General features: G+C 43.7%; 1 protein-coding gene across 1 annotated transcript; it reads left to right on the forward strand.

Annotated features, from left to right (window-relative positions):
- Positions 1–658: 658 nt before the first annotated feature.
- Positions 659–8,986, forward strand: LOC134209042 (uncharacterized). Its single transcript, XM_062685026.1, has 3 exons — positions 659–782; positions 7,610–7,716; positions 7,895–8,986. Exons 1-3 carry the CDS (start codon positions 659–661, stop codon positions 8,984–8,986), a joined length of 1,323 nt encoding a protein of 440 aa, XP_062541010.1.
- Positions 8,987–10,219: the final 1,233 nt, after the last annotated feature.

Genomic DNA, 10,219 nt, shown 5'->3' on the forward strand with positions numbered 1-10,219 from the left:
GATTCTATTCAGAACATTTTGGTGCCGTGACCAGGATCACGGGTGTGTAGATATCGTTTTATTTGATGTACTACGACGACGCCGATACCTAACCCTATCTCCCGCCGGGAGGTTTATTCGCGGATTGCTGTACCGTACAAGACATACAAGGCCTGTTTTCGGACAGGTACATGTGAGTATCTGTCCATTCCTTCCCATCCCCATTGTACGGTGCTTCCTGGGTCTTTTTTGGATCGATTTCAGACTGCTCTGGAATTATTGATGCTAGTCGACACGTGCTCACTATTAGAGTTTTTGGTTACTGCTGATTGGACTGGTCCCCGAATGACGACGCTACAGTGCGCTTGTTGATCTCTATATTGGATAGTGATACTTATACCCTAATTATTTAAAATCGTCGACACTGGACACCGACGGCCACAAGGTTCCGAGTCGAGTAGCGCAACTGCAGTTGTAGTTGGGATTTGCAGTTCCTATTTAATTGAAATTACAAGGCCTGTCTTTGGACAGGCACAGGTGAGTGTCTGTCCAAATATTTCTATCTTATCTTGCGGTACTTCTTAGGTCCTTTTGATCATTGTAGCCATCGGTCGAAAATCACGGAGACAATATGGCGGAGAAGAAGATAAAGCAAAAGGAGCTTAAGTGACGGAACATCATGGATTCGATCAAACGCATCGAGGAGTTCCTGGACAACTACAACCAAGAACTAGACTCCCAACAGGTAGCGATACGATTGAGCAGACTGGACAAGCTGATGGATACCTTCGAGAATATACAAGGTGAATATGAAACATTTGACATTTGAGTCCGATGAATTCGTTAAGCATAATATGGGCGTTCGGAAAACCAAATCGACCACGTTCTAATCATGGATGTTGTCGATCATTTAGTAATCTGCCTTCGATCATTTAGTAGTTTGTCATTAACTCATTCCAGAGGCTAAATTTCAAAATGTGTTGTATGGTGTACTTCTAGTGCAAAGGTTTATCTACAACTCTGCCTAACAGTTCATTGTTTGAATTTCACTAATAACGGAGCTATATCGCTAGTAGCAGTAACTTAGACTAAATGATTGCATATTTTATTATCATTTAGTATAAGTATAGCAACTAGCACCGTAACTCCTTTAATAGTGGAACTCGAACATCGAACTGTTAAAGAGAGTTGTAGAAAAACCTTCGCACTAAGAGTCCACCATACAATACATTTTGAAATAAGGCTTCTGAAATAAGTTATTGAAAAACTACTAAATGATCGAAGGCAGATTACTAAATGATCGATAACATCCTTGGTTCTAATCGACGGTAAATTCTTCTCCGAAATCACGAACGTCCGCACTTACCGCAGTGCGAATATTGAATCCGACCACTACCTCGTTGTAGTATGCCTGCGCTCAAAACTCTCGACGGTGTACAACACGCGTCGAAGTCGGACGCCGCGGCTTAACATTGGGCGGCTACAAGACGGTAGACTAGCCCAAAAATACGCGCAGCAGCTGGAAGTGGCACTACCAACGGAAGAGCAGCTAGGCGCAGCATCTCTTGAAGATGGCTGGAGAGATATTCGATCCGCCATTGGTAGCACCGCAACCGCTGCACTTGGCATGGTACCCCGGATCAGAGAAACGACTGGTATGACGGCGAATGTGAGCAGTTAGTGGAAGAGAAGAATGCAGCATGGGCGAGATTGCTGCAACACCGCACGAGGGCGAACGAGGCACGATATAAACAGGCGCGGAACAGACAAAACTCGATTTTCCGGAGGAAAAAGCGCCAGCAGGAAGATCGAGACCGTGAAGAAACGGAGCAACTGTACCGCGCTAATAACACACGAAAGTTCTATGAGAAGTTAAACCGTTCACGTAAGGGCCACGTGCCACAGCCCGATATGTGTAAGGACATAAACGGGAACCTTCTTACGAACGAGCGTGAGGTGATCCAAAGGTGGCGGCAGCACTACGAAGAACACCTGAATGGCGATGTGGCAGACGAAGATGGCGGTATGGTGATGGACCTGGGAGAACGCGCGTAGGACATAATTCTACCGGCTCCGGATCTCCAGGAAATCCAGGAGGAGATTGGCCGGCTCAAGAACAACAAAGCCCCTGGGGTTGACCAACTACCAGGAGAGCTATTTAAACACGGTGGTGAGGCACTGGCTAGAGCGCTGCACTGGGTCATTACCAAGATTTGGGAGGAGGAAGTTTTGCCGCAGGAGTGGATGGAAGGTGTCGTGTGTCCCATCTACAAAAAGGGCGATAAGCTGGATTGTAGCAACTACCGCGTAATCACATTGCTGAACGCCGCCTACAATGTACTATCCCAAATTTTATGCCGTCGACTAGCACCAACTGCAAGGGAGTTCGTGGGGCAGTACCAGGCTGGTTTTATGGGCGAACGCTCCACCACGGACCAGGTGTTTGCCATTCGCCAAGTACTGCAGAAATGCCGCGAATACAACGTGCCCACACATCATCTATTCATCGACTTCAAAGCCGCATATGATACAATCGATCGGGACCAGCTATGGCAGCTAATGCACGAACACGGTTTTCCGGATAAACTGACACGGTTGATCAAAGCGACGATGGATCGGGTGACGTGCGTAGTTCGAGTTTCAGGGGCATTCTCGAGTCCCTTCGAAACCCGCAGAGGGTTACGGCAAGGTGATGGTCTTTCGTGTATGCTATTCAACATCGCTTTGGAAGGTGTAATACGAAGAGCAGGGATTAACACGAGTGGTACAATTTTCAATAAGTCCGTCCAGCTATTTGGTTTCGCCGACGACATAGATATTATGGCACGTAACTTTGAGAAGATGGAGGAAGCCTGCATCAGACTGAAGAGGGAAGCTAAGCGGATCGGACTAGTCATCAACACGTCGAAGACGAAGTACATGATAGGAAGAGGCTCAAGAGAAGACAATGTGAGCCACCCACCGCGAGTTTGCATCGGTGGTGACGAAATCGAGGTGGTAGAAGAATTTGTGTACTTGGGCTCACTGGTGACTGCCGAAAATGACACCAGCAGAGAAATTCGGAGACGCATAGTGGCTGGAAATCGTACGTACTTTGGACTCCGCAAGACGCTCCGATCGAATAGAGTTCGCCGCCGTACCCAACTGACAATCTACAAAACGCTAATTAGACCGGTAGTCCTCTACGGACACGAGACCTGGACGATGCTCGTGGAGGACCAACGCGCATTTGGAGTTTTCGAAAGGAAAGTGCTGCGTACCATCTATGGTGGGGTGCAGATGGCGGACGGTACGTGGAGGAGGCGAATGAACCACGAATTGCATCAGCTGTTGGGAGAACCATCCATCGTTCACACCGCGAAAATCGGACGACTGCGATGGACCGGGCACGTAGCCAGAATGTCGGACAGTAACCCGGTGAAAATGGTTCTCGACAACGATCCGACGGGCACAAGAAGGCGAGGTGCGCAGCGGGCACGGTGGATCGATCAGGTGGAAGATGACTTGCGGACCCTCCGTAGACTGCGTGGTTGGCGACGTGTAGCCATGTACCGAGCCGAATGGAGAAGACTCTTATATACCGCACAGGCCACTTCGGCCTTAGTCTGAATAAATAAATAATAATAATATGGGCGTTCGAGCAAAGGTAGAAGAGCAATTTTGACGTAGGACTTACGTCTCTCTTTACTATACCGGGTGTCATTTCAAAATATTCAAATCGACCGCGTTACGCTGTGTTGAAAGATTTTAAACGTTAATAGCGTTCGTCTCAGTGGACGAATTTCTGCGGTAAGCCCCTCAATCGACAGATTTCAAGTATGCCTTTCATGTCCATGCTTGATAAAACCCGAAAAACTTTCAATAGGCATGAAACTGTTTTCAATGAAAAACATTGAGATCAAGGGAACCTATAAATATGGGTACCGCATAATTCTTGCATCATTCCATTACCACGTTCTGATTGGTGCAGACGCCAGCGAATGAGCAGCCACTGGGTCTGCCGAGAAGCCATAAAATAGCGCAACGCGATTTTTTCCTTTCATTCTGACCGGGACAAGCGAAGCAACCGCATCATCGGCACTTCCACCTTTTAGCAGGGAATGAAGTCATCGAAGCCACCATCATCAGCTGAAACCTAGCCAGTACAGCAGCAGTCCACCCTACAAACCCGACAAAGCAGCAATGCTGAGCAGATACCGGCAGCAGCAGCAGAGTCGAGCCGAGACTGGTCGGCATCGGTGATGAGCCGAGACAAGCTGAAGAAAAGCCACATGATGCAGCATGTATGTCCAAAAAACAAACGGTTCTTCAGAGAGCCAATGATAGAGATCAATATCAAAGCTTTCAATTCCCTTCGGGATAGAAATTACAGGGTTGTTACGGAGATCCTGAAATATTTTCCGCCCCTAATCCGCGCCGACTAAAATCAAATCCACACCATTTCCGCGCGGCATGAAAATCCATTTTGCGCAAAATCCGTGCGACCCAAAACTAAATTCTAAGCAAATACACGTTAAATATCAATATTAAATATTACGCTGAACATTACAACAATTTAGTGAACGTCTTTTTTCGAGTTCATTTTTATAATATTACTGATTTTAAGTATATGTTTTAACTTCATCGTTACACATGTTTGTACAAAACTGAAAATAGGATTAAGGAAAAAGCAGTTGATATAACAACTCATCTAGATGGTCATTCTTGGAATTTCTGAAGAAGTCGCTCCAAAATTGTCTGCGGGTGTTTCTCCGAGAACATCTGTGGAAATTTCTCCATTCTTGCAAAAGGTTCCCCGGAAATTTATGCGGAATTTCATTTTTTCATAAATTTTTGTGAATTCCTCAAAAACAACATGCAGGAAATTTTCGGAAACTGTATGTGGACACCCGTAATTAATTCCTACAGAAATCGCTTGGGAAATTCTAACAGAAATTGGTTGGTGACTTCCTGCTGAAAAACTTCCGAAAAATCTGTTGTTAAATTTTCAGGATTTTTCACAGAAATTCTTGTGATCATGACTAAATAAACTTCGAAGGAAATCGCAACGTGAATTCTTGCGGGAATTTCTCGGGAATCTCTGCAAGAACTATTCCGGGAAAACATTTTCAAAAATTTTCAACAGTTTTTTTTTTTTCAAAATCAACATCAAAAACAATTTCTGCGGAATCACTTAAAAGACGGGTGTTCATGTACTTCAACAGACATATTTTGAATGCGCCATGCTTCAGAATGGTTCAAAAAAGACAACAAGTGGCGCCCCTCTCCTCATAACATTTGTTTAATCAATACTCAAGAGTGTAACCATGGAATTCAAACAGGGTTTGTTAATATCCGAAAATTGATGTTAGTAAATAACTACAAACGTTAATTTTGTTCTCGAAAACATTTGCTAACGAGAATAAAGCCTATCTAGATAGACATAAAACTAATTTTCAAATAAACGTCCTTAGATATAAAATTTCATTTGTTTACATACTCCTAAAACTAAATCCGCACAAAGGGTGGGTGCCCGGCTTATTGGCCTGTATCAAGCGAGTCCCGTTAAGAAATAGACGCCAGCAGCGAGCAACAAGCGTAAAAAAGAAGAAGCCCTTCTCGAACGCGTTGATGATGATGACGCTTTGGCTGACAAAGAAGCGGGATACAAGACACTAGCTGATTGGCCCACCAATTGGAAAGCAGAAAAGATTCAAAATTAAGTAGTATAAAAGAAAAGTGCATTCGCTCGCAGAGCATTCAGTCTTTTTTATACCATCACTAGAAATTCGCGGTTATTTGAGAAGATCGTTTTCTTACTTTTGCACTTAGCCGAAGCAAACAGCCTTTTCAAGGCTCTAAGAGTTAAAAATAATGTTCTCCTTCAGTCGCTATCGCATCTTTTGGATTAGGATGCCCTTCAGTTGAAGGGCTGAGATACAGTCTACATCCCCTGCTGAGCCAACCTGTGGTTTATTTCAGGCAGTCCTTCAGTGGGAAGGTTGCCACTGTCGAGGCTAATATTTTGTGACCGGACAGATACTTCCTGAATTTTTTTGATGATTTTGGTTCGAGGTAGATTTGATTTCTGTGTCGGTTTGATGAGAAGATTTTGCCAACCCGCATAATTACAAACTGTACATGGACATTTTCCCGTGCGGTCGGCAACAGTATCCTTTACTGTTGACAACTGTATATGAACAATGTCATATAAAGTTTCAACAGTTTGTGGTACGGTTATTTGACAAATAACAATATGTTGAAAGGGCTGATAAGTTATGTCACCATAAAAATCGGCCGTTTTCGCCTGCAAAATTTTCGCTCAACAGTATGATAAAATGTTGACATATAATGCAGGAAATATAAAACATTTTCGGGACAGCATGTCATACATTGACATTTAGCGTTGATGTCGAGCAGTTATGGTTGAATCGCCGAAAAGTATTTGATAACCGCAACGTAAACTGTGAAGCTATATCTTACATCGTAATAATGATTCTGACCATATAACATGTTGTTTTTTATTATGCGGGAAGGAATGGTATGCAACGCCGATTATTTATCCAAAATAAAAAGATGTGAGAAATTTGGACATATTATGTATCTTAAAGGCATGGTCAAGTCAAGTCCTACGTCCACTTAGCGGTTATGTCACAGACATTACCCACTGTTCGTTTTTCGGGTTAAAGGTGGGCTGACTTCCCTTATGCCGTCCGTGGTACCAACGCCACCTCAAGTGGTAGCGCCAGTTCCAACTATTTCCCACTCTACTGGTGTCAAGCTTCCGACAATTACACTCCCGCAGTTCTATGGAGATTTAAACGAGTGGTTAACGTTTCATGATTTGTTCAGTTCTTTGATTCATTCCTCGGCGGATATTCCATGTATTCAAAAATTTCAATATCTCTGATCTGCACTAAAAGGTGATGCGCTCAGGTTAATCGAAACCCTTACGATCACCGCAGCAAACTATAGTATGGCATGGCAGTCTCTTTTGGATAGATATGCCAACAAATATTTATTGAAAAAGAAACACCTGCAAGCAATTAAGCACCAACCCAAGATGCTTTCCAAGTCCGCTTCAAAGCTTTGTGTCGTTGTCGAGGAGCTCCAACGCCATGTTAAAATCCTGGAACAATTGCGTGAACCAACCACGCAATGGAGCAGCTTACTGGTTCATTTACTTTGCTCAAGAGTGGATGAGCAAAGCCTGAAGGATTGGGAGGAGTTCATGTCCGCTGGTAACGATCCCACGTACGTCAACTTGATTGAATTCCTCAACAAGAAAATTCGCACTTTTGAATCACCAAAATAAGCACAACCCCCCCTCAAAGCAGTCAAGGTCGTCCCAAGGTCCTTCGTCTTCTCAAATTAATAGTTACGCTGCAACTGAGAACTACCTACCTAATTGCCATGCATGCAACCAACAACACCTGTTGGTAAAGTGTCCCGTGTTTGAGAAAAAGCCCTTAAAGGATAGGCTGAACGTTGTGAACGCCAAGAAAATTTGCAGTAATTGCTTTCGCGGAGATCACTTCGTTAGTAAATGTGCATCCAAATTTTCCTGCCGCGTTTGTCAAAAGCGACATCACACCTTGTTGCATCCAGGATTTGAACCACTGACGAACAACAACGGAAACATTAACCTCAGTCAAGGTCATCATCAAGGATCAACTTCTAACGCGGCACGATGTGAAGTCGAGGCGAACTGAAACATCAATCTCGTCCAACTCTGTATCGGAACCTCGCAGTGTGAATGTATTCCTTTCAACAGTTGTACTCATCATAATGGATGGTTATGGGAGAGAGCACCTTGCACGAGCATTTTTAGATTCGGGAACTCAGTGCTGCCTGATGAGTGAGCGACTTTACCAACATTTGCGATTGGTTCGACCCCGAATAAACCAACACATATTCGGTGTCGGTGAATCTCAAGTACGTGCTGTTCGGCTCGGTTTCCACCGAAATTCGATCGCGACTAGAAGAAGTTCCTATTGAGTGTCTGATTCTACGCAACATCACCACAAGCCTACCTGCGGTTACAATACCGAAAAACAATTGTTTTATTCCCGAGGGCATTGATCTTGCGGATCCTGACTACAATGTGTCGCGGAGAATTGATCTGATAATCGGAGCTGAACATTTCTATACTTTTCTGAAGGGTGACCGGATGAATTTGGGTGAATCGTCACCGACACTTGTAGAAAGCGTGTTTGGCTGGCTGGTGTCAGGAAAATCATCGTATGCTCCAATTCCCCACCCTCCGCTGTGTCATATTTCCACACTAGAATCGCTCGATAGGAACATAGAGAAGTTTTGGCGAATCGAAGAGGTAGATACGAAAGTTCTTTCCCCGATAAAACAACACTGTGAAAACTTCTACAAAAGCACTGTGTCCAGAGATCCCTCTGGTCGGTATGTGGTCGAATACCCTAAAAAGGATGGATTTTCTCATATGCTGGGCGAATCTTATACCAGTGCTGTACGACGGTTGGAAGGTCTCGAAAGAAAGCTGGAGCGGAATGAGTTGCTGAAAGAAAGGTACCACACCTTTATGTCAGAGTTCGTTAACCTTGGTCACATGCGTGAGATTTCCCTAGATGAAGAAGCATCTTCCGTGGCCTATTTTCTCCCAGTTGTAAAAGAAGCGAGTATGACCACGAAGGTCCGTGGCGTGTTCGACGCTTCAGCGAAAACTAGTACAGGTTACTCCCTTAATGATGGATTGCTAATAGGTCCTGTGCTACAAGATGAACTGTATCTGATTATTCTCCGATTCCGAAGGTATAAAGTAGTTTTATTGGCGGACATCGAAAAGATGTACCGCATGGTTCGTATCCATCCAGATGATCAGCCTCTTCAATGCGTACTGTTTCGCTTCAGTAAAGTTGCTCCTATAACCAAGTACGTCCTCACTACAGTAACATATGGATTGTCTCCATCGTCGTTTCTAGCAACCCGTACTCTCCATCAGCTTGCAGAAGACGAAGGAAGTTCGTATCCTCTCGCTGCTGATGCCTTGAAGTAAGATTTTTACATGGACGATTTCATCCGATGAGAAAATTCCGTTGGTTCGGCGATTCAATTACGTCGGCAAATGACTGAGTTACTTCATCGTAGAAGCTTTCGGTTGAGAAAATGGTGTTCCAATTTCCAAGAGGTCCTTGATGGCGTTCCCGAGGAGGATTTAGCTGCTCAGTCAAATCGTATATTCGACCCTGACGAGACGATTAAGACATTGGGACTCAGCTGGGAGCCATTGACTGATCAGTTTCGTTTCGACGTGAATATAGGCATGAAGCAGAGCAATATCACAAAGCGCATAATACTGTCGAAGATTTCTCGTTTGTATGATCCACTCGGATTAATTACTCCGATAGTGGTTCGGGCCAAAATAATCATGCAACAGTTATGGATGTTGTCTCTAGAATGGGACGAGGAAGTGCCTACAGACATCCAAACTAAGTGGGCGACCTACGTCAAAGAACTGTCTTCCTTATCCAAATTCAGAATAGATCGCTATGCTTTCGAGGTGGGGGTGGTGCAGCTTCATTGTTTTGCCGATGCATCTGATGATGCATATCACAGGGGAACAAAATTTTACTTTTTGCTGGTCCTCAGAGCCAATTGATGTGTCTTTCGGCTCGTTGAATCCGAATCTGTCCTCAGATATGCTCTAACACGTCCAAATTTTGAGATATAGCTAAATTAATGCCGCTAATTTGAAGAAAATGGCATTTTTCGAAGGACTTTCATGAAGCATATAAACATAATTTTAGGTCAATCAATACCCGAAACAGTATAAGCACATCTGATCTAATGAATTTCCATCAGCTTTGCACGTTACAATTGTTTTCTATTCGGTTTTCCTTGAATTTAGGTTCAGTGAATTTAATTTAAAAACATTCCATGCAAGTCCGTTTCAAAAACTTGCATGCAAACGCCATCAGCACCAGTTCGAAGCCACCAAAAATTCAACAACATGCGGCCAGAGGAACTGGGATATGAAAATGTTGAATGAAGTAAAGAGATACTAGTCAGTTTGTAAATATATGTTTCATTCGACTTTCAATAAAATATCCAATTTTTTTTCATCTGTGCTTAACATTTCTCCTCCTCCTAAAAATGTTATTCTGCTCGATTTCTGGTTGTTTTTTTTCGATCGATCAACTTCCAATAACCACACGTAATCTGTTATCATGTTGCAATTGTGTTGTGCTATATATAGTGCGAACATGATGATCCAGAAAGTTCCTTACTT

This window comes from Armigeres subalbatus, chromosome 2 (assembly GCF_024139115.2).
Source record: "Armigeres subalbatus isolate Guangzhou_Male chromosome 2, GZ_Asu_2, whole genome shotgun sequence".
NCBI classification, from domain to species: Eukaryota; Metazoa; Arthropoda; class Insecta; order Diptera; family Culicidae; genus Armigeres; species Armigeres subalbatus.

What these genes read in the sequence shown, in the direction of transcription:
- LOC134209042 (XM_062685026.1), top strand. Translation starts at nt 659, where the DNA reads ATGGATTCGATCAAACGCATCGAGGAGTTCCTGGACAACTACAACCAA. An exon ending in TACCTTCGAGAATATACAAG is followed by an intron (nt 783 to 7,609) that starts GTGAATATGAAA and finishes CATTAACCTCAG; the next exon opens with TCAAGGTCATCATCAAGGAT. An exon ending in CGGAACCTCGCAGTGTGAAT is followed by an intron (nt 7,717 to 7,894) that starts GTATTCCTTTCA and finishes GTGAATCTCAAG; the next exon opens with TACGTGCTGTTCGGCTCGGT.